The sequence below is a fragment of the Stegostoma tigrinum genome, chromosome 9, assembly GCF_030684315.1.
Source record: "Stegostoma tigrinum isolate sSteTig4 chromosome 9, sSteTig4.hap1, whole genome shotgun sequence".
Classification (NCBI taxonomy): Eukaryota; Metazoa; Chordata; class Chondrichthyes; order Orectolobiformes; family Stegostomatidae; genus Stegostoma; species Stegostoma tigrinum.
Genome location: NC_081362.1, coordinates 8,208,229 through 8,231,755, shown reverse-complemented (window position 1 = coordinate 8,231,755; position 23,527 = coordinate 8,208,229). Strand labels below are relative to the sequence as shown.

Here is a 23,527-nt window from a genome sequence, read left to right as displayed (position 1 = left end):
TTTTTGTTCCAGGAACATGGTGTCACTCAGAAATCGCATTGCATGCAAGTGGATAAAATGGTGGCACAACACGACAAGGAAAAGTTAACTCAAGAGAAGATTTTAGAAAAAGCAATCAAAAAGAAGGGGTAGGTACCTCCTGATTTCTTAGCAACTGCAATGTATTGTCTGGTGGATACCAAGAGGAAGCATTTTCATGTTTGCAAGGGATGATGAAGCAATGAACCCTCAGAACAGAGGACAAATTACTCCACGATTAAGTTGTATTCTGAGATGTGTGTTTGTTTTATCTTTTGGACAGCAGAGCATATAACGAGGAAGAAAATTAGGCCATGCCAACCGAGCCTAGAGCTGCACTCTTATTCAGTTATCAATCTATTCCACCTCTTTTTTTATTGCAATCCCTGCATGGGACGTGAGCAAGGCTTGCACTGTCGGCCCATCCTTAATAGCCTTTGAATTTAGTGGCCTGCTAGAGGTCAGTTAAGAATCAATCACATTGCCATGAGTCTGGAGTCACTAATAAACAAGACTAGGTAAGGAATACTGAGTTCCTTTCTTCAAGGATATTAGAGAACCAGGTAGATTTTTAGAACAATCGATGATCGTGGTCAGGGTGACCATTGCTAGAAATAGCTTAAGAATCCATACTTTGTTCATTGAACTTAATTCCACCAAGCTACTGTGGCTGCAAGGCTAGTCTTTGGGCAGTGAGGCAACTGGCCTGTAGAGTGGTTGTGAGGAGGAAAAATCTCAGCCTCAAATGAGGTGACGGACTTTAAAAAGCAGGAGAGAGGGACTGCATTAGCAAGGAGAAAGAGGCTTTAAGAAGGGGGAGGAGGGTCTGAAAAGGGCATGGTTGAAGATGTGAAATTTGGATAGGGAATGCAAAAAAGGTTAATGAGGGGCTTAAATGGAGTTGAGGGGATGCAAAGGTGGGGCAAGAGACTGCAGATATGAGTAAGAGGCTGCCAAGAGGGGCAGTGAGGGCAAGAAGTGGGAGAAACCCAACAAAAGTGGGAGGGTCTCTGTGAAGCCGAGTGAGGGGTTCCAAAGGAGGAGTGGGTCTGCAAAGGAGTGGAGAGCAGTCCTAAATCTTTCCAAACAAGAAAATTGAGGCATTAAGTTCCGAGCAAATGAATGTGGAATCTCCAATTTAAGGCTGAGGAATTCAAAAGGTACTGTGTGGAGGAAAACTGTAGTAGATGCTGTTTTGATGAACACTATAATTGTATTGTTTTATTTCATATAAAATTACATTTGTGGGTTATCACATCTCGAAACCTCGCACATACTATGAATTACTTGTGGAGCTGTGGCTTTGTTACAGAAAGCATGTTTTTAGTGATGGCTTTTTGTGAATAAAATGGCATCATTTACTTGTTTAAAAAAGTTGTTGCAACTCATGTCCGCCATCTTGTGTCGGTTTAAATACTTTGGTTTCCGGTAATTAATGTTTTCCTTGTGTGTTGTGATTTTTAAGTTCAATGGAGCAATGATGATTATTGAGAATATTGATGAATTCTTCTAATTCTGTCTCTGTGCATGTCCAAACACTCCAGAGGTAAACATCTAATAAAGGAATTAGTGGGAATGGAAAAAGGTACCCTGCAAATCACATAAATGGCCCTCCCCTCCAGGAAAATTTGTAGCCCTTGGGAAAATCTCAACATAAACCCTTGGAAAGGGCAAGAGAAAAGGATATTTTAGGCCCAAGAATTTGGCCGTATGCTTCAGCAGGGCAGAATTCATATGTACAAATGCAAATTTACAGAAACAAAGGTTCTAGTAATAAGATTGAGAAAGTCAGCCAGCTTGCGGATTTATAATTGGGTGGGATTCTGAGGTTGTAACATCTCAACCACCACTGCGGGGTTTTACCTACCCAAGCCCCTGGTATGATATAGTTTGCCAATCTGAATGTACAAGCAGTATATCTAATTTGTACGTCACTACTTAAGCTTGAACTTCAGGCTTAACCACTTTGTGCCATTTTCGGCGGAATGCAGAAAAAAAACTTCAAAAACTGCCCCTTTACCTGACGAATGGGGTCCAGATACAATTTATCACCTTTCCAGTAGCCCTTCCTGTCATCCAAATTACGACACCCCTCAGATTATCCCTGTCCAGTGGCTAAGTTTAAGATTCCCTGCTGTCTTGAAATGCACCTTCCAGCAGGGCAGGGATGTGTTTGACATGAGTAAAGTTCATCGTATGTTTGACAGGGACACCAAGGAGAACACACATAACGTGCTGAAGGTGGGATTGCAGGTGCAACAGATGATTAAAAAGGCAAATGGAATTTTGTCTGCCATTGCTCAAGGGATGTAGTTTAAAAACAGGGAGGCTATGCTGCAGCTGCATAGGGTCCTGGTGAGGCCACACCTGGAGTACTGTGTGCAGTTTTGGTCTTCTTACTTGAGAAGAGATATACTAGCACTGGAGGGGCTGCAGAGGAGATTCACTTGGTTGATTCCACAGTTGAGAGGGTTGGATTATGAGGAGAGACTGAGTAGATTGGGCTTATACTTATTGGAATGCAGAAGAATGAGGGGAGATCTTATAGAAACATGTAAGATTATGAAGGGAATAGATAAGGTGGAGGCAGGGAGGTTGTTTCCACTAGCAGGTGAAACTAGGACGCGAGGGCATCGCCTCAAAATAAAGGGAAGCAGGTGTAGGACTGAGGTCAGGAGAAACTTCTTCAGCCAAAGGGTTGTGAATCTGTGGAATTCCCTGCCCAGTGAAGCGGTTGAAGCTACCTCACAATGTTTTTAGGGCAAGGCAAGATAATTTTTTGAACAGTAAGGTAATTAAGGGTTATGGTGAGTGGGCGGGTAAGTGGAGCTGAGTCTCAAGACGATCAACCATGATCTTATTAAATGGCGGGGCAGGCTCGAAGGGCCAGATGGCCTACTCCTGCTCCTAGTTCTTAATGTTCTCATGTTCTGACACATCTCTGCTTCTTTGAAACAGTGCTACCACTTTTTTTTAATATCCAGCTGAGAGAGTAAAAAGGGGCCCCGTGATTCATGATAGCTCTGGCACCAATGCAGAACCCTCTCAATATTTCACTTTTTGAGTGCCAATCTTAGAGCTTTGTGCCCAATTCTCTGGTGGGGAACTGTCAACCCACAACCTTGGGAACTCACCAGTGGGGGTGCTGTACAGGGCAGGCCCTGGCTTAATGCTCAGCCTAAAGCTCATTATTCTGCCAAGTTGAACAAAGGTTTTCCCAGCCGTTCTCTCAGAGTAGAATGATCGTATTAGTGAGCTGAATGATTGTTGTTGAGAGTATCAACCTAGATTGTTGTGCTGAAGCCTCGAGACTGTGGGCTCGGACTCATCGTCATCCACCTCTCAGAGTGAGAGCACAGCACCTCTGTATCTTGCCTTGGGACATGTTTCTACATTGAATGCTGTGTCCAAATGCAAACTATTCTTGTTGCGTGCCAGTCTGCAATCTCGAGTATTTAGTAACATCAGTTGTGTTGGATCCCTAGTTTTACTTGCCCAACAGAAGTTGAGAAACGAGCCGGACGTGAGTGCTTCAAACTGTGTGATTACTCTTTGAACTTGGCAGGCATTCTCACAAACCTGATGGACCATGCAGTCAAAATATGCAACAGCTCTGCAGATATGTTAATTAGATGGTGATTTAGCTCATGATATAACTGTGGCGTCAGCAGTCATGTACGGGTGTCTGTGAAGGAAAGATGGAATATTCTGTTCTAAAGAAGGATCTCTGTCTCCAAAACATTAACTCGGCTTTCTCTCCACAGATCTTGCCAAACCTGCTGAGTTTTTTCAAGCATTTTCTGTTTTTCTTTCTGATTTCCGGCATCAGCAGTTCTTTGTGTTTTTTGGGGGGGGGTTTTCTGTACTGGTGAGAGATGTGCCTACAGAGAGCAGTACCACCTACATAAATGTAAGTAAAAGAGCGAAGAATCGACTAGAGACAAGTAGGGGTCACTCATCAGTGAGGGGACAAGCCACAAACTACCTGAGGATAGCCTTGTGAAGGATCGAAACCCGTGCCACAAATCTCATGGCAACGCAAACCAGATTTCACAAAATGTTCATAATTAGGCATACTCTGGCTTCCATATTAAATTCTTAAATTAGCATTTTTAAACTTACTTACTTTAAACTGTATGCACAACATAAAACTCCTCAGCCTCTTTTGCATTGGCATTCCAGGATGCCCTTGTTCATGGCATAGTGCTATCGAAAAATATATAATGTCAACTCGCACAGTTTTCAGAAGCCTTAACTGACTGTTTCATAGATACAATTGCGTCTAGGGTTGGAGTTGGAAGAAGTTGGGTGGTAATTATGCTCCCAGTAAAATTCCAAACATCTACACGTTGTAAATCTGTTTCTGGAACAAAAAGGTGCAACAATTTCTGGTAGCAGTTTACTGGAATTAATTAATGCTGTTTAAATTAACAAGGATTTGCATTGACTCCATGAGTTGTCTCTTTCCTCTGTGTCTTGTAATATTGTGGGTTCAGATTCTATTTCTTGACTTCAGCATGTAATGTGCTTTCACTTCAGTTTGTGGGGATTATCAGAGCTGCTATCTTTGGAGTGAGATATTGAATCCAACGGCCCCTCAAGTGGTAATAAAGATCTAATGGCACTATTCGAAGATACTTTTATGCCCATTTTTCCTGTGTGAAACAGGTACAATACCATACCAGTCATATATAGACCGATTAATAGCAGCACAGAAGTGCTCGATTGTTTAACTACCAAAATGAGGCAACTATATAGCAAAAACAGAGTAATATTAAAAGAATATTTCAATCTTAACATACACTGGGAGAGACAGACAAGCATCCGCCAAAAGGTTGTGAATTTCTCGGTGTGTCTGGAATCATTTCCAATGGCAATATATCGAAATGGAACAAGGGAGCAAGCAATAATGGATCCACCAATGAATAATGAGCCTGATTTGATCAGTGACCCAGCTGTTCATGAACATTTGTCAAATTGTGATCACAACATGATTGAGTTTCATGTAGCATTTGTAAGAGATAAGCAAAGATTTGATACTAGAATTGTGGATTTAATAAAGTAGATTTTAATGGGATGAGGCAGGGACTGTCCAAAATAAACTAGGAAGCTCTGCTAATAGATAAAGCAACTGAGTAAAGTGAACAGTGTTCAAAGAAACATTTATAATCATAATCAGAAACGGTTTGTACCATGAGAAGGAAAAGCTCCACTTCATGAAAAGGACAGCCATGGAGGTAAGGGACAACATAAAAAGAAAGGATTTATAAAATCTCAAAGAACAGTACAGATCCCAAAGAATGGGACAAACACAAAGACCAGCAAAGAGCCATAAAGCAGCTTATGAGCATGGCTGAAAAGGATTATGAAAGGAAGCTTAACAAAGAACATAAAACACAATCAGAAGAGATCTTATAGTTATATAAAGGAAAAACAGCTGCTTAGGAGCACTAACACCTGTCACTGAAAGCTGACGGTGGGGATATTGTCAATGACCATAGGAAAATGGCAGACATGCCGAACAATATTTTTGCTTTAGTGTTCATAACAAAACAGGAGGCTAGCTTGTGGAAATCCCGAGGAAATTAACAGAGGATCAGGACAGGGTCTATATAAAATTAGCTGAAGTAAATCATCAATAATGTGGAACTTAATGAAACTGAAGCGTGACAAATGCCCAGGACCCGATGGTTTCCATCCACAGTGTAAAAGGAGGTAAGAGAGCACATTGTCAATGTGCTAACCATAATCACTCAGAGATCCCTGCATTCAGGAGATGTACCTCCAGATTGGAAAATTGTGCATGTCACTCCACTCTTTAAGAAGGGTGACAGAAGGAAATCAGGGAATTACAGACCAGTTAGACTGACCCCTCTGGTGGGGAAATGGTTGTCTCTAATCCAGGATGGGCTAACTGATCGCCTTGAAACATTTCAGTTAATCGGGAAGAGTCAGCATGGATTCATGAAGGGTAGTTTATGACTTACAAACCTCATAGGATTTTTTGAAGAGGTGATAAAGATAATGAACAGATATCAATGGATGTTTTTATAGACCAGAAAACTTCCAATAAAATCTCACAAGAGACTGTTAGCCAAGTTGGAAGTTCACGGAATTGAGGGAAAAGTACTGACATGGATAAAAAATTGGTTCAGTGGCAGGAAACGGAGTTGGAATAATAAGTAAGTAATTAAATAGGCAGGACATGACTGGTGGTATCCCGCAGGGGTCTGTGTTCTGTCCTTAATCATTCATTATGTTCATTCACGACTTGGATGATAGTGTAAAAAGTCAAATACCCAAATTTGCTGATGACACAAAATTGGGCGGCATTTAGACAGTGTTGACGACAGCATAAAATTGCAACAGGATGCTGATAGATTTGGTGAATGGACGAGGTTCTGGCAAATGGATTTTAATGTCGGCAACTGTGACGTTAGCTATTTCTGGCCAAAAAAGAAGGCACAAAGTTAAATAAAGTGGATATCCAATTGGATTTGGGAGTTCAGGTGCATAGCATTATTAAAATGCCACGGACAGGTATAGAAAATAGTCAAGAAGTCTAATGGAATACTGGTCTCCATTTCTAAAGGGCTGCATTATAGGGATGCCGATGTTATGATGCAGTTATACAAAACCTGAGTTTGACCTCTACTTAGAGTACTGAGAGTAGATCTGGGCACCACACCTTAGAAATGATGATATGGACCTGCAGGGATTTCAGTGCAGGTTTACAAAAAATATTCCTGGACTTGAGGTGTGAGGAGAGCGAATGCAGGTTTGACCTTTATTCTCCAGAGTTTTGAAAGTTAAGCAATAATCTAATCAAGGCCTTCAGGATATTAACAGGGAAAGATGGATAGATAAAGATCAACTATTTCCACTGGCTGAAGATTCTGGAACCTGGGGGCATAGTCTGAGGATTAGGAGATCTCCTGACCATTCAGGTGCGATGTCAGATAGCATTTGGACACGCGTGAAAGATGGTGGCGATATAGATGCCTCTTGTTCAAATTTTTAAATTTAAATCTGAAATAGACAACTTTTTTTAAGCAAGGGTATCAAGGGATATGGGCCCAAGGCAGACAGAGGGAGTTAGGCCTCAGATCAGCCATGATCTTATTAAATGGTAGAACAGGTTCATAGGGTTGAATGGCCTACTCCTGTTCCTATGTTTTCCTCTTAGGATACCTGTAGTCAATATCGCTACTAAATATGCAGTACCCATTCTTGGTCTCCCAAGCGCCCCTGTTAATTTGGAGTCTAACATTTGTTGAAAGGTCCCCTTACAAATAAAGTCAAGGGATGCAGAAGTTTCACTCAGTAGCTTCACCCTCACACGTAGCGGTGAGTCAGATGTTTCTTTTTTTTTCTGGACTGGGATAAAACAGGACTCCACATTCCTGTCGATTGCTGACTTCGCTCAGTCTAGTGCAAGGGGAGCTTGCTGGGCAGCTGTGACCTAATATTGGCTGCCTGATGGCCTCTCCTTTCATGGCCTTGTCTGAGCTCAAAACACCATCGCTAACTATTTTTTGCTTAAGGGTGCTAACGCATCCCTCGACCAACAGTGTATGATCAACAATCTGTGATCACTTATTTCTACTGCGGAAATCCTGCAAATTGGCTGTTATGTTGACCTATCCACCTAATTTGTTGTCTTTCATTTATCAAGGAAAAGGAAACTCTGGTCCCATTTTTGTCCAGAAAATTTGGTCAAACTGATTGCAGACCCCCATCTCTCTATCTGTCTGAGATACACACACACTCACAAGCGTATCAAATTCTTACCATATCATGTGTCATATATAATTAGGCTGAGAAATATGATCTACTTGGATATCAACACATCTTCATAGACAGTGAGAAGTGTTGACCAGCTTTGAGGTTTATCCATAATTTTTTGGGTAGATTGAAGATTTCCTCTCAGACTCGGTAAGACAGTAGTTGACCCTGTAGTGTATAGGGTAGATGCAGTGGTCCATCTTAGTTGAAACAGAGACCTCAGGCTAATTGGCCTCGTGTGTGCTGAAGAGAGTGCTATGTGAGTAAGTAGTGACATGTAATCTGACTTCTCTTATGCATGATAATATTGCCCCAGTGTTCACCACTCGAAAGACACGTATGATGTTCATTTCAAAGCAGTTACTTCCAGCAGCACACCCTCAACCATTTCAGTGTGATTTCGAATCAGACATGACACACCTCTGGGGCAGGAACAATTTTAACCCAAACCTTCCAATCCAGATAGAAAGAGACAACCGCTGTGCCGCAAGACCTCTATGCTTATTAGATGTTGCAGTTTGATTTTAAGTTTGTTCATTCTGTCAGTTGCTAATCGACTGTGATTACATGGTCACAGTTAGTTTAGCTTAATGTAACTAATGTCGATTGTCATAAACACCCACCTGGTTCATGAATGTCCTTTAGAGAAGGATGGCCGCAGAGTGTGACTACATTATGTGATTTTTCCCTTGGAAGAATACGTGAGGACAAGAGTTAAAACAAAAGGAACCTGAGCAAAGGAACTTCATGCAGTCAATAAAACCAAAAGCAAAAGTTGACTGTTCAATTACCAACAGTAGTACTAATGGTAATCCCCACTGCAAACCACTCACCATCAGCTCTTTGCGAACTATTCAGAGATTAATTTGTATTTTTTTTTAAGAAAGGTCATCCATTTTGACTGTTATTTCTAGTCGGTGTGGACATGTGCAGTGTTACTAATTTTCGCAACTAGTAATGAATTAACTCCCACAATGCTAACTCAAGAAAGCCTGTTTAAATCAACTCCTTTTAAGACATAGATTATATGTGAATCTGGGAGTAAAATGTTCTCATGAGAGGGGGATCCATTTATGAATTAACCCTGTTGCGACCTACTGTGGGTGTAGGGAATACAGAAGGGAGCTAGTTCACCTCTGTTTGGACTGTCCTATCTGGAGCCGAACCTTACCCTGGTGGGGAAGTGGGGGCCTCGCCATAACACTGCACAACTTAGACATTTGCTTTTGCTCCTGCATTAATGTTGCACATGGAGGAGGGGGTTTGGAGGCATCAGTTGGGGAGTGAGATGAGGGAGTAAAGGAGTTGATCATGGGGGCATGAGCATAATTGACGAAAAGCCGAGGATCCTCCAAAAGGAAAGCCATCCATTTTGGTTCAAAGGCTCTTTTTTACCAAAGCAACCAGAGATATCCATGAGACCCCATATAACCACGAGAAAAACACAAGGATTTGCACAGATTGGTCCAAGTTCCTCAGCTGCCCCTGAAATCATGATCCGAAATTATTTCCTGACCCCATGAGGGTTGGGGAAGGGATTGGTGTTTACTACCCCAGTTTAGGAAATCCTGCTCCTGGCAGAAATCTTACACCCCAAAATAAACTAGAGCAACAAAGAAAGGGAAGAAACAGCAATATGAGCCTGTTGAGTTTTCTTTTCAAGGATCTTAAACCTAAAGGCAGTCTTCCATGTGCTCAGTGTAACTGCTGATAAAATAGAACGGGTGATCAATGCCTGGATGGAGGTGACAGTGCACCACTTTTTGGAGAACGCAAGAGTTCAGTCCAAATCAACAGCTTTCTAACTGTAGCTTTGAGATTTGGAGATACAAACTTCACCATCCCCAACGTTCAACACCCCTCCCACATTATCTAAGTCTCTCGCCTCTACAATGCATCTTTCACTCTGGGGCCTCATAAAGTTTGAATTACAAAACTAGGTCACAATGGGGAAATGTTTGGGAAGAATTTGTCTGATGCAAACGACTCTCCAACCACTCTCCCCTGATATGTTTGATCTCAGTACACTCATCTGGAATCTGAGAAGCTCAAATCACAATGATATTCAAACACACCGTCAGTGTGTGAGCAGCATGCCATAATAGCACATGCACTGTCCAAGCATCATACTTAAGAGCACAGAGTTAGCTCCAGAACTCCATTTGGTCTTGTCCTTGGTGACAAGAACTGGGATGTGATGCCACGATTCCCAATGCAGAATTGTTAAGGTTAAAAACCTCCCTTATCTGGACATAGTAAACATTTGGGAAAAAGTGAATACATTTGCTGTCTGCACACTTGAGACAAACCGGTATATTGTTGATCAGCGACTGGGAGAAGGAGGTTAGAAAAATTATTCTTGTTCACTTGATTTCTCTTATTTTCCAGAGAAAATAATTGTGTTGACTTGAAGAAAGAAACGGAGGTCAAAATAGAAGCAATATCTTCAGATCACAAGCTAAAGGTATTGGGATGTTGAGTTTTAACCTTTCTGTGTAACTAAATTCTGTTCTACATGATGTAGTAGAATGACCAGCAATGTTGTTTAGACTGAATTTGTACAGAGCAAGAATAGGTATATCGGCAGTAACTCAGAAATAAGTCTGTGTTCACTCTAAGTTCTGAAGAAAGGTAAAACTCAAAACGTTAACTCTCTTCCTCTCCCCACAGATGCTGCCTGACCTGTGGAGTTTCTCCAGCACTTATTTCTCAATCAGATCTTCAACAAACACACTATTTTGCCTTGTTGTTTTACGTTTAGTAAAGATTTCTATCTAGAGCTTATTCTGTACATTGAAAGTTTCCCCGTTATTTCCACTAGCGTTCAAATAAGGAGAGCCAATATTTTTCTGAATTAGCAACCACAAGGGATCGCTCCACAAATGAATTTGCATGCTAAGACTTCGTGCAGTATTTAAAATGAACAAGGTCTCTTGGAACGTAAATTAGTGACAGGAAGATAAGCTATTCAAGCATTAGTTAACATGATATCACAATAGTTTACCAATAAGTGCTTGTTTTGACCCATCAAATAAAGCTGTCTTCTTGATACTATCATAAACTTATTTATGGACAAGATGAATGAGATTCAATCATAATTTCTTTCAAATTCATTTAACACGACTTGTTGCTAACTGGGAATGTTTTTCTCCCTTTGCCATTTGTTTCTTCCCTGAAGGCGAAACTTATCATTTTTGAAAGACTTATTGGCTTAATATGCTTGTAAATGCGACTTTAGGTGGATATTTTCTAACCAACATATTTAGAGATGTTATTGCACATCTCTACACTAGGAGGACCGGAACCCAGGCCTCCTGCAGCCATGCCTCCAATAGAAAATATGTGGCTTGAATGGCAGACAAAAGAACTTCATACCAAGATGTTAATACCACAAAACAGCAACATGCGAACACTAATAAAAGCAAAATGCCGCAGATGCTGGAAATCTGAAATAAAAACAGAAATCATTGAAGAAATTCAGCAGGTCTGACAGCATTTGTGGAGAGAGAAATCGAGTTAATGTTTCGAGTCTGATGTGACTCCTCCCCGTCTCGGCAAGCACTTTATCAAACACTAGGAGGGAGAGTAGAAAGCAATAAAGGTGAAGAAGCTGAAAGATTAAAATGGAAATCTTGTCAGAGAGAGGAGAAAAACATCTTCAAGGTGGGCTTACCTGTAAGAGAAGTGGCAATGAATTAAACACTCAAATCAAAGCAAAATACTGCAAATACTGGAAATTTGCAAACTCTAGATTATACTTCGTGTCCTTCCAGAAAGCAGTTGAGATTGGTAATGCACCACAAAGTTTGTTTGTTAGAGATCAGAACACTGCATTCAGAACTGTCACGAATGGAAGGGATGTGTTTGAAATACATTCAAGGTATTTCAAGAGTTGAATTCCTTACATTTGATGCTCCTTCTGATAGTTATCTGCAGTAATTGTATGCAGAAATTTCCAGGGGCTTGAACAAGTTTTAGCTATTTGCATCGCTGAAAAGAGGATGGGGAAGTCACAAAAGCGTAACGTCAGTTTCTGGCATGGTGAAAGCACTTTCTTTGTGCCAATGGGTAGGACTGCTGGTAAAGGGAGATATGGCATCAAATCATATGGATGTACTATTGCTATTGTATCTTGCTTATTTTACAATGAAATTAGAAATAATCCAATTACATGTTTACCTGCAAAATATTAACTACAAAATTTAATCCATTCAACATAAGTGCTGCAGGGCTTTTCCGTGAAGCATAACAAGGTGCTATGTTAGTGCAAGTTGCTTCATTTTGTCTTTTTTTTCTGAAGGAAGATAACTGGACACAAAATGTCCACAGGAGTAGGCTGTTCGGCCCCTCGAGCCTGTTCCAGCATTCAGTAGGTTCATGGCAGATCCGACATTCCTCATGCCCACTTGCCTGTGTTTTCCTCATAATCTTTGCTTTCCTTATTGATCAAGAATCTGTCTATCTCACCCTTAAATGCGCAGAAGGATTCTACCCCCACAGCTGGCAGTGTCAAGGAGTTCCAAAGACATATGACCCTCAAAGAGAAGGAATTCCTCCTCATTTCATTTTTAAATTGGCACGCATTTATTCTGAGACAATGCCCTCTGGTCCTAGACTCTCCCATGAGGGGAAACATCCTTTCAGCATTTACCCTGTTCTGCTATGACACTGATCAGCACCACTCTGTCCATTTAGTAATCTCCAGTCCTTGTCTACATCAACACACAAAACATTCTGTCAGAAAAGTGAATCAAACAGGCAGCCCCATACTCCAATACTGAACAGTTCGCTGGTCAAAATTTGGTACACCCATTACAAAATGTCTGATCTTGGTAGTTAACAACAACTTTAGTACGGCCCCTTTAACGTAGTAATTCATCACAAGAATGACAAAATGCTTCACAAGAGCATTAGCAAAGACAAACTGACACCGAGTTAAATGAGGAGACATTAGGCCTGTTGACCTAATGGTCAGTCAAAGAGGTAGGTTCTAAGGGATGTTGCAAAGAGGGAAGAGAAGTGGAGGCAAGTTTTTTCACACAAGGGGTGGAGGTGGTGGATGCAGACACGAAAGGAGCACTCAGGAAGCGCCTGAATGAACACATGACTAGGAAGGGAGTAGAGGGATATGGATTCTGTAAGTTAAGACAGTCTTAGAATGGAAGGGCAAAATGTGTCGGCGCAGGCTTGAAGGGCAGAGGGTCTGTTGCTGTTCTGTATTGTTCTTTGCTCTTTGAGATGCCATGAGCTTTCAGAAGGAAATTTCAATGCATGGAATCTAGATGGCACACGGCCACTAATTGTGAGACATGGGATACAAACGTGGCTAGTATTAGAATAATTCTCCCACTGGGAGGAGCAGCATGTCAGAAAATTAGAAATTTTCAAAGTGTGCATCTGCTTTATCACAGTTGTAAATTGAGAGATTGCACACTGAAGCATGAAATTCTGTAGGATGGTTCCTGATATATTCGGAGACTAGTAGCATCCCACCAAACACAGTAAATGGCTTTTCAAATGTTTTTGGAAACTTTATTTTATGATAACAAGATGTACTAACACATTGTTATGGACCAGACCAAAACCTCCTTCAAATATATGAAGGAGATAGCAAAGACCCTAACTTTTTCCTATTTAAAGGCAACTGTAATTCAATTAGTTACACTACTCGGTTTTGAGCAAAAATATCACTTTATTCCTAATCCACAGTTGAAAAAAAGACAAAAGAAATAATGATTGATCTAACTTTAACTCTAATGAAAAACTTAACAGAATAATAGATTATTTAACTACTAAACAAAAATTGTTCCAATATTTTAACATCCCATAAACACACCCTTGGCAAAGGCAACTTCAGTAAAATAGATTGCCTCACATGCAATGTTTCTACAGTCCAGGAGCAAAGAACATCAAGGGAAAATTCTGGCAAAGTGCGAGTGTGAACTCAACTGTTTTGCTGTAACAGGGAGAGATGTATGGCAGCTTCAAATCCCCAACAATTACTGAAAGCTAAACAAAAACCCTGGTTCTGTGGGAACCTGACTCCACCCATTCATGCTGCTTCTAATGTTACAAACTTTTAAAAGAAGGCATAAGGCCTCCCAAGCTGTCTACACTATTGGCTTGGTACCTCTGTCTCAAGATCTCTTCATAAAAAACAGACAAAATGCGCCTCTTAAAGTCATGGTATTGTCAGAACATGCTGTACAGTTTGAAATTTCTGCTTATGCGCAATGTTTCAATCTCATTAGTTGAGAGCAACCACAGTGATAATAATTTGCACCAGAAACTTTGTTTATTGAAATCTTCATATGAAACAACAAGTTAAAAACAAACTTCAGTCCATTTATAGCCCTGCTAATATTCTTCAATTCTGGAATAAATATCTCCAACATCAAGATAAAACTGTGTAGTTTGAATTCAGGTATTCATATTAACTGGCACAACCATCAATAAATTCAATTGCAGGTCATGTGTGATGTGCATTATTTTTTCTTTTGACAGGTGAAGGAGATTGTTACCCAGCAAACTAAGGAATGGTCAGAAATGATAAATGTACATTGCGCAGAAGAGCAGGAGCTGAAGGATCTTCATTTGAGCCAGCAGTGCGATTTGTTGAAGAAACTGCTCATCAGTATGCATGAACAACAAAGTCAGCACCTGAAACTTATTCATGACAGGTGTGTAAAGCAAATGTTTGCTATTAAGGAAGGTTTTCTTTAATTAGGTCAAAGTTCCTGACATCCCCTCTTCTGCGGCTGTGTTTGCACGCAGGTGTCCTTGGAGACAGAGTGTGTGGTATTCACTAGAACTATAAATGCTTGTTAAGAGAGGTGGGCACCGCAACAGGAGGAGAGCTTTATCTCCCCTTCCAATCCCATTTTGATTTAGCTCCCCTTCCTCTCTCCCTACTTCTCCCTCTGCTTTGATGGTTTGCATTCCCCTCATCTTTGCATGGTAATTAATCAATTGAATAACACAGATGATTTACTGGTAGTACTTCACAGGCAAAGAATGCCACAGGTAGTTTGGTGCTGGGAGAAAGGCCATTCACTTTTGTGCGATAAGAATTCCAAATAAAAAAGAAGGAGGACTAGATTTTCCTGCCCCTCTTTCATAGCTACACCTGACCCCCAAAGGTCTGTGGCAAGGGAGTACACAGTGTGCACCAACGCCCTTGAGTCATTTAAATTTGGTTTGATTTATTGTAGTCGCGAGCACCTAGGGCATTGAGACAGAGTGAAGTATTCCAGTTACACTGCACAGGAGGTGTGCGAAGCAAGATGAACATTAGCAAGGTCAACATTCTTTGAAAAGAACATTATTAATCATTTTTACGGACTTCGAATTTAGGTTTAAAAGTGCAGAATAGTTATAAGAAATGTTAGAATAAGATCTGCCGCAGGGAGGTCGCAAGGAGTTACCTGGTATCGGTGCTATTTTGAACACCTTGGGTGTTGGAGTGCCTTATTTCCCCCTTCAACTCCAGTTTAATTGAGCGCTGTCCCTCCCCTCCTACACTTCATTTACTTTTGTTACTGTTGCACCTACCCTAACTTGTTTGCTTTAATTTATTAACTGGATGATTTGGTGATGGGTTATTTAAAACAAGGCTGGTTTTCCTCTGGAGCACAAAAGCTGACGTTTCGGGCCTAGACCCTTCATCAGCTGGGCCTGCTGTGTTCATCCAGCCTCACATTTCATTATCTTGGATTCTCCAGCATCTGCAGTTCCCATTATCACTGGTTTTCCTCTGTTGTAATCTGTTTGTTGACAATTCTGGATGATTTTTTGGTGGTGGGCAAAGAGTGTTTTCTCCTCTACACTGCAGAGTTAGTCAAGAAGAGGAGAGAGCAGACTGGAGTTGATATTGAAGTCGAAATCCAATTAGTTATGAAGGGCCAACTCCTTCCAACTTTGGTAAACAGATGATTAGCAATGTCACACATCTCACTTGAACTTCTGTTTACCCAAAGAATCTTTTGTTGCAAAATCCTTTCTGAATTTTGTTTGTCCATCTCATATTTAGAGATTACCATTGTTGTATGCCGAATGTAGGAATTTCCATAATGCTCATGTTATATATCGTAAGATTTACTTTTCCGCAAATTGTTAAATAAGGTTAAATGAATGAAGCATATTTCTCCTATTCTGTGGGGAGTTGAGAAGAAATACTCACATCCGGGTGTGTTGGGGATATGAACCTCACTGTCTTGAATATCATGGTAAAGGCAGAAATCCTCATTGCATTTAAGTAACACTTAAATATGCACTTTACCTATTCTACTCCATATTCGCTCTTCAAGCCACTCACCTTCCTGACTTCAGACTACATTGCTGTTCTTTCACTGTTGCTCGATCAAACTTCATACTAAAACTCACTCCCTGACAGCGAGCTTCTCCTCAAGGCTTGCGCCATCCTGAGTATATCACCATTCCTCCACTGTCACTGAGTCAAAATCCTGGAACTTACCTCCCAAAAAACGCTGGGGGTGCCCCTTTCTCCCAAGGACTGCAGCGTTCAAGTAGGCCGCTCACCGCCTCTTTCAGGACAATTAGGGATGGGCATCAAATGCTGGTCCAGCTAGCGATGCCCACGTCCTATGAATGAATAAAACAAAAAGGTCAGCTCTTAGTCACCAAGTTATTAAAGTACAGTTGCCCTTGTGCAGCTGAAAACAGCAGTCAGTTAGCAAGTAGGGATGTTCCAAAGTAGTGATGGGTGGAACAACATGGTATTCCTGGCCAAAATCTCTGTTGCAGGCTTGCTGAAGTGCTCCAGTGAAGTTCAGCTCAAGTTAAAAGGACAACATGTCATTTTCCGCTTGAGAATTCTGTAGCCTTCTGGACTCAGTACCAAGTTCAGGGCTTGATACACCTTTTCCCAATCCCCACACACCAGGCCTTGTTGTCACATGGTCTGCTATGACACACAACCCATCCTTAGCCATTAATAGTCCCCATTAGAAGCTACTCATTCTCCCAGGCTGATTGTTATCCATTCTTCTTGTTTGTCCAACTGTTCTTCTCTCTCTTTGGGCTCTTCCTCCACCTATCATTTACCCCCTACACCCTCCCCATACCCTATCTTCTGCATAAAAAGCAACTTCTTCCTAGCTACTACCAGTTCTGAGGAAGAGTCACTGGATCCAAAACGTTAACTTTGATTTCTCACCACTGTTGCTGCCAGACATGCTGAGCTTTTTCGGAAACTTCTGTTTTTGTTTCTGCTTTCCAGCATCCGTAGTTCTTTCAGTTTTTAATATGGTAATCCCATTATGTTAAAAGCACCACCTGCCCACCCTTGTTTCTCTTTAAGTCTTTAAATCTTTTTGCATCAGTTTTAGCACCCAAAAGCACTCATTTAATCACACATCCAAAGGCCACATTTCGGAGAAATTGCACTCCCTATTGAGTTCCTACTGTCTGGAATTAATCCAGTGACGTTGAAATTCATCTTTTTTTTATTCTTTCGTGGAATGTGGGCTTCGCTGGGTGGCCAACATTTATTGGCAATCCCTAGTTGGCCTTGAAGAGACTTTGTCACAATTGTTACAACTGAATTGCTTGATACGCCATTTCAGTGGTTAATTGAGAGTCAACCACATCGCTATATGTCTGGAGGCACAAATAAACCAGACCAGGTGATGATGGCAGATTTCTTTCCCTGAAGGACATTAGTGAACAAGATGGGGCTTTTTTTCCAAAACTCGACAATGCTTTTGTGGTCATCAGCAGAGTCTTAATTGCAGATTTTCTTTAAATTGAATTCACCCTCCACCATCTGCCGTGGCGAGGTATGAATCTGAGTCTCTAGGACATTAGCTGTGTTTCTGGCTTAATAGATCAGCAATAATACCACTATGCCATTGCCTTCTCTATGAAGAGGAAGGTTAGCAAATATTAGAATAGGAAGGGAAGTGCTACCATACATACACACATCCCAATGATCCAGGAATCAAATATGGGTTCAAATATGCTGAAGAGGCAAAGAGCATAGGGATTGGAGATCAATCTGTGCTCAGTTTTGTGATCCAAGATGTTGTTACTATTGGACAAGTCAGTTCCCATAATGAAATCTGGCTTGATAGTTTTCTTTTGCAATCAAATCAGGTGATCTTTCCCTGAACCATAAACATTCCAGACTGCAGATTTGTTTTCAACAATAAAACAGAATTTTATTGCACAAAGGAATGTTTAAAAAAATACCAGACCAAGCTATCTAAGCCAAACACCGTTGGAAAGATTTCAAAACATGCAGCAATACAAAATCCTGGCTACTTTCCAACCCCATCACTTTACAGTACTCAAAAGCCAGAGAAATGTCCTTTTCTGTTCAGTTTTGCGGGAATATTTTCACAACTGAGATCTTCGATTTGCTCAGTTTTGAAGAACAAATGCAGGTTTATAACTCAATTCTCTTGGTCTGGAACTCACAAACCAAACCCCTTCACTGAGGTAACTTATTCCTAACTGTTCTGAACAATCCCCTTTTTCATAGAGAAACTTTTCCTGCAGTTGACCCCAATTGAGTCTTGTACAAACTGCTAAAAGAACTTAACCATCTCTAGGTTTTTCTAAGCTGAATTCAATCCTTAAATATGCTAAGCCTTAAAACAAGCTAGTTTTGTCCTTTCTGTGGCAAAATTCCACACTTTAAACAAACTTCCAATTACACTGCAGGAGGCAGATACTAACTTAACACATATGGCTCTGGAAAGTCCAACCAATTTCATTATTCAACCAATGCATAAACAAAAATAAGTAAACTCATATGTGCCACTGTTATAAAATCCAAACTTTCAAGAAATGATATTAATTTACATGCACAGAGCGTTTGGGAGTTGTACAAACAAGAGAAAGCTTGAAGATGAAGATGTTGTGGTTGGGGAGGAGAGAGATAAAGGCGTAACTAGCTGCTTGAGCAAGCAGTTGTAAAATTTGTTTGTTCAGTTGCAAGGCTATAAAAGTGATAGTGCTTTAAAATTAGTTTTTTTGAGTTTCAACAGTTTTGGTACAATCAGAATAATAGATAATAAATGTTCGGAAGCCTGTTATATAATCAAAGCATTGAAATTAGGGCAGCACAGTGGCTCAGTGGTTAGTCCTGCAGCCTCACAGCGCCAGGGACCTGGGTTCGATTCCACCCTCAGGTGACTGTCTGTGCGGAGTTTGCACATTCTCCCTGTATCTACGTGGGTTTCCTCTGGGTGCTCCAGTTTCCTCCCACAGTCCAAAGCTGTGCAGGCTAGGTGGATTGGTCATGCTAAATTGCCCATAGTGTTCAGAGGTGTGTGGGTTATAGGGGGATGGATCTGGGTGGGATGCTTCAAGGGGCAGTGTGGACTTGTTGGGCCGAAGAGCCTGTTTCCACACTGTAGGTAATCCAATCTTAAAAAAATAAATTGCATTGCTAATTAGAGTGCAATGCTCGAGTGTTTGATGCATGTGCTCCTGGAATATCAATTTGTGTTTATAATCTTGAAAACACTCTGTTGTAAGTACTCAGCATTTATTTATGCACTGGCCATTGTATGTTTAAGTTGTCACATTCTTCAGCCTTGCTGTTGTTGATCATGGTGCTATGCATAGAGACTGATGGATAGTTATGGGTTCTTTGTTTCTCCTTGGTCTTGAGATGTGGGCTTTGATGGTTGAGCAGCAGCCAGGTGTTACATACCCCTGTTTGTTTTGTTGTCATAAACTCTAAAGAGAACAAATTCAACTTGCCTAATTTCCAAATTTGTGGAGGATATGAAACTTGGAAGCATTTTAACTAGTGGAGACAATATTGTGGATGTCCCATATCTAATGAAGAATGTGCTGGCATTGGAGGTGATTTGGAAAAGTTTAACAAGAGTGAACCTGGGGATAAAGGTGTCATCATATGAGGAGTGGTTGAGGACTCTGGGTCTGTACTCAGTGGAATTTAGAAGGATGAAGGGAATCTTACAGAATACTGAGTGGCCTAAATAGAGTGGATGTGAAGCCAAGATGTTTCCACGTGTAGAAGATATTCATGACCCAAGAGCATAACCTCAGAGTGAATGGACGATCCTTTAGAATGAGATGAGAAGGAATTTCTTCAGCCAGAGAGGGGTTAATCTGTGGAACACATTACCACAAAGGACTGTATGAGACCAAGTCTTCAACTGCATTTAAGAGATAGATGTTCTTGATTAGTAAGGGGATCAAGGGTTATGGGGAGAAGGCAGTAGAATAAGGTTGAGAAATATATCAGCCATGATCGAATGTACAAAAAGATTCAAGAACAGCTTCCTCCCTGCTGGTATCAGACTTTTGAACGGACCCCTCAAATATTAAAACTGAGCTCTCTTTCAACCTTCCATATAGCTGTAATTCTATATTCTGCATTCTGTTCTATCACCCTGGTGTACTTATGTATGGTATGATCTACCAGAATAGCATGCAAAACAATACTTATCACTGTATATCAGTCCATGTGACAACAATAAGACAAATCAAATCAATGTAATTGACTCTCAACAGCCCTCTGAAATGGCCTGGCAAGCCGCTTAGTTCAAGGCAGCTAGGGATGGAGAATAATTGCTGGCCAGCCTGAGCCACCCACTTCCCATGAGTAAATTTTTAAAAATCCCTCTGCTGTTGAGTCACTAATTACAGGATTTAGTTTCAAAAGTTGTCATAATTTTGCGAGTGTGGAGTTAAACCTCAAACAAAATCAGTGTAAATAGCACAAAAAGCGTTAGATATTCTACCTTCAATCGCAGGAATATTAATTGATTGCAGTCTAAATTAACCAAAATTGGAGGTCTTTGTAATTAAGTCACTATTGACAAGAATCCCTACAGAAACATTCAATTAGACTGAATAGAATCATTTTGAAAAATAATTTTTCTTTAAATTACTGATAGATTCTTCTGAAACTTGACCAAAATAAACTGTTCTAGACACATTTTTGTTTCTTTTTAAATTTATAGTCAGTGCATTTTCAGAAATGTGACAATTAAGATACAAGTGATGCAAGGTTCTAACCAGCTGTTCGCACCCACAGTAAGCCTATGCTTTTTCTAAAAAGATGTTTCAGTGCATTAATCTCACCAGAATTGTAATATTCACGACAGAAGAAAAGGTATCATTATCTGCCCAATTAAACAAAAGTGTCTTTGATCTGTGTTATGAACTTATTTTAATCAGAGGTGGTGAACTTGGATTTACATGCAGGAACAGTCAGGTTGTATGTATTTGTTAAGGAGCACTTAAAATTCTGAATATTGATACCTTTGTTGTTGAATATGCTTTATTTTGGTGCTGCTAGGATACGAGATCTCATTTTTTTTAAAATAGAGCCTCTTATAATTGACCAAGCAATGTTGATGATTACTGTGCCTTAATCCATCTTCACAAGGCACCATAAACCCAATGTCATACAAACCAGCTTTTCAACGTGAAGTAACAGAACATGCTATCAGAGATAATAAAATGTGAGGCTGGATGAACACAGCAGGCCCAGCAGCATCTCAGGAGCACAAAAGCTGACGTTTCGGGCCTAGACCCTTCATCAGAGAGGGGGATGGGGTGAGGGAACTGGAATAAATAGGGAGAGAGGGGGAGGCGCACCGAAGATGGAGAGAAAAGAAGATAGGTGGAGAGGAGAGTATAGGTGGGGAGGTAGGGAGGGGATAGGTCAGTCCAGGGAAGACGGACAGGTCAAGGAGGTGGGATGAGGTTAGTAGGTAGGAGATGGAGGTGTGGCTTGGGGTGGGAGGAAGGGATGGGTGAGAGGAAGAACAGGTTAGGGAGGCAGAGACAGGTTGGACTGGTTTTGGGATGCAGTGGATGGAGGGGAAGAGCTGGGCTGGTTGTGTGGTGCAGTGGGGGGAGGGGACGAACTGGTCTGCTTTTGGGATGCGCTGGGGGAAGGGGAGATTTTGAAGCTGGTGAAGTCCACATTGATACCATTGGGCTGCAGGGTTCCCAAGCGGAATATGAGTTGCTGTTCCTGCAACCTTCGGGTGGCATCATTGTGGCACTGCAGGAGGCCCATGATGGACATGTCATCTAAAGAATGGGAGGGGGAGTGGAAATGGTTTGCAACTGGGAGGTGCAGTTGCTTATTGCGAACCGAGCGGAGGTGTTCTGCAAAGCAGTCCCCAAGCCTCCGCTTGGTTTCCCCAATGTAGAGGAAGCCACACCGGGTACAGTGGATGCAGTATATCACATTGGCAGATGTGCAGGTGAACCTCTGCTTAATATGGAAAGTCATCTTGAGGCCTGGGATAGGGGTGAGGGAGGAGGTGTGGGAGCAAGTGTAGCATTTCCTGCGGTTGCAGGGGAAGGTGCCGGGTGTGGTGGGGTTGGAGGGCAGTGTGGAGAGAACAAGGGAGTCACGGAGAGAGTGGTCTCTCCAGAAAGCAGACAAGGGTGGGGATGGAAAATGTCTTAGGTGGTGGGGTTGGATTGTAGATTGCGGAAGTGTCAGAGGATGATGCGTTGTATCCGTAAGTTGGTGGGATGGTGTGTGAGAACGAGGGGGGTCCTTTTTGGGCGGTTGTGGCGGGGGCGGGGTGTGAGGGATGTGTTGCGGGAAATGCGGGAGACGCGGTCAAGGGCGTTCTCGATCACTGAGGGGGGAAAGTTGCGGTCCTTGAAGAACTTGGACATCTGGGATATGCGGGAGTGGAATGCCTCATCGTGGGAGCAGATGCAGCAGAGGCGGAGGAATTGGGAATAGGGGATGGAATTTTTGCAGGAGGGTGGGTGGGAGGAGGTGTATTCTAGGTAGCTGTGGGAGTCGCTGGGCTTGAAATGGACATCAGTTACAAGCTGGTTGCCTGAGATGGAGACTGAGAGGTCCAGGAAGGTGAGGGATGTGCTGGAGATGGCCCAGGTGAACTGAAGGTTGGGGTGGAAGGTGTTGGTGAAGTGGATGAACTGTTTGAGCTCCTCTGGGGAGCAAGAGACGGCGCCGATACAGTCATCAATGTAACGGAGGAAGAGGTGGGGTTTGGGGCCTGTGCAGGTGCGGAAGAGGGACTGTTCCACGTAACCTACAAAGAGGCAGGCATAGCTGGGGCCCATGCGGGTGCCCATGGCCACCCCCTTTGTCTGTAGGAAGTGGGAGGAATCGAAAGAGAAGTTGTTGAGGGTGAGGATGAGTTCGGCTAGGCGGATGAGGGTGTCGGTGGAGGGGGACTGGTCGGGCCTGCGGGACAGGAAAAAGCGGAGGGCCTTGAGGCCATCTGCATGCGGAATACAGGTGTATAGGGACTGGACGTCCATGGTGAAAATGCTATCAGATTTTGGCAATATAAAATTGACCATTAGAGTGCTAGAATTAAGATTTGTGCTTACCCAAAGCTGCATTGTTCTCTACTTAGCTTATTAAAGCACAATTCAAGTCTCAGGGGACCAAGAGGTAGTGATATTCTAAAATTAGATGGCATTTTGGTCTCTTAAATGTATTCCGTGTAATATTTCAAATAATTTTGGATTAATTAAATACTTTCTTTTGAAGAAAAGGCAGTTTCTACTGCTAAGTTTTTCTCCATGATTTATGCAATTTGAGAGTGGCAGTGAGATGCATACATTTGAGGAGCATTGTGTTAAATGTGCAGCTACAGAAGTGTTAGTTATGTATCTGCAGAGTACTAAGAACTTCACAGGGTAATTTAGAGTAGACATGTGCATTTTAAATATAAGTGACATTTCATGGTTGTATTGCCTGAAAAGGCCTTGAGAC

General features: G+C 41.6%; 1 protein-coding gene and 1 long non-coding RNA gene across 22 annotated transcripts in view; one reads left to right on the top strand and one right to left on the bottom strand.

Moving 5' to 3' along the window:
- LOC125455166 (1-phosphatidylinositol 4,5-bisphosphate phosphodiesterase beta-4) overlaps positions 1–23,527 on the top strand; it is a 477,523-nt gene that overhangs the window by 405,431 nt on the left and 48,565 nt on the right. For all 20 annotated transcript variants that reach the window (XM_048536853.2, XM_048536856.2, XM_048536849.2 and 17 more), the window contains 3 exons: positions 13–128; positions 10,192–10,267; positions 14,308–14,483. In XM_048536853.2, the coding sequence (XP_048392810.1) occupies positions 13–128; positions 10,192–10,267; positions 14,308–14,483 (368 nt within the window). The remainder of the gene's footprint in view (positions 1–12; positions 129–10,191; positions 10,268–14,307; positions 14,484–23,527) is intronic.
- Positions 1–23,527, bottom strand: part of LOC125455167 (uncharacterized) — a 144,583-nt gene that overhangs the window by 87,280 nt on the left and 33,776 nt on the right. For both annotated transcript variants that reach the window (XR_007248170.2, XR_009446119.1), the window contains exon 2: positions 16,277–16,404. This is a non-coding gene — a long non-coding RNA (uncharacterized LOC125455167). The remainder of the gene's footprint in view (positions 1–16,276; positions 16,405–23,527) is intronic.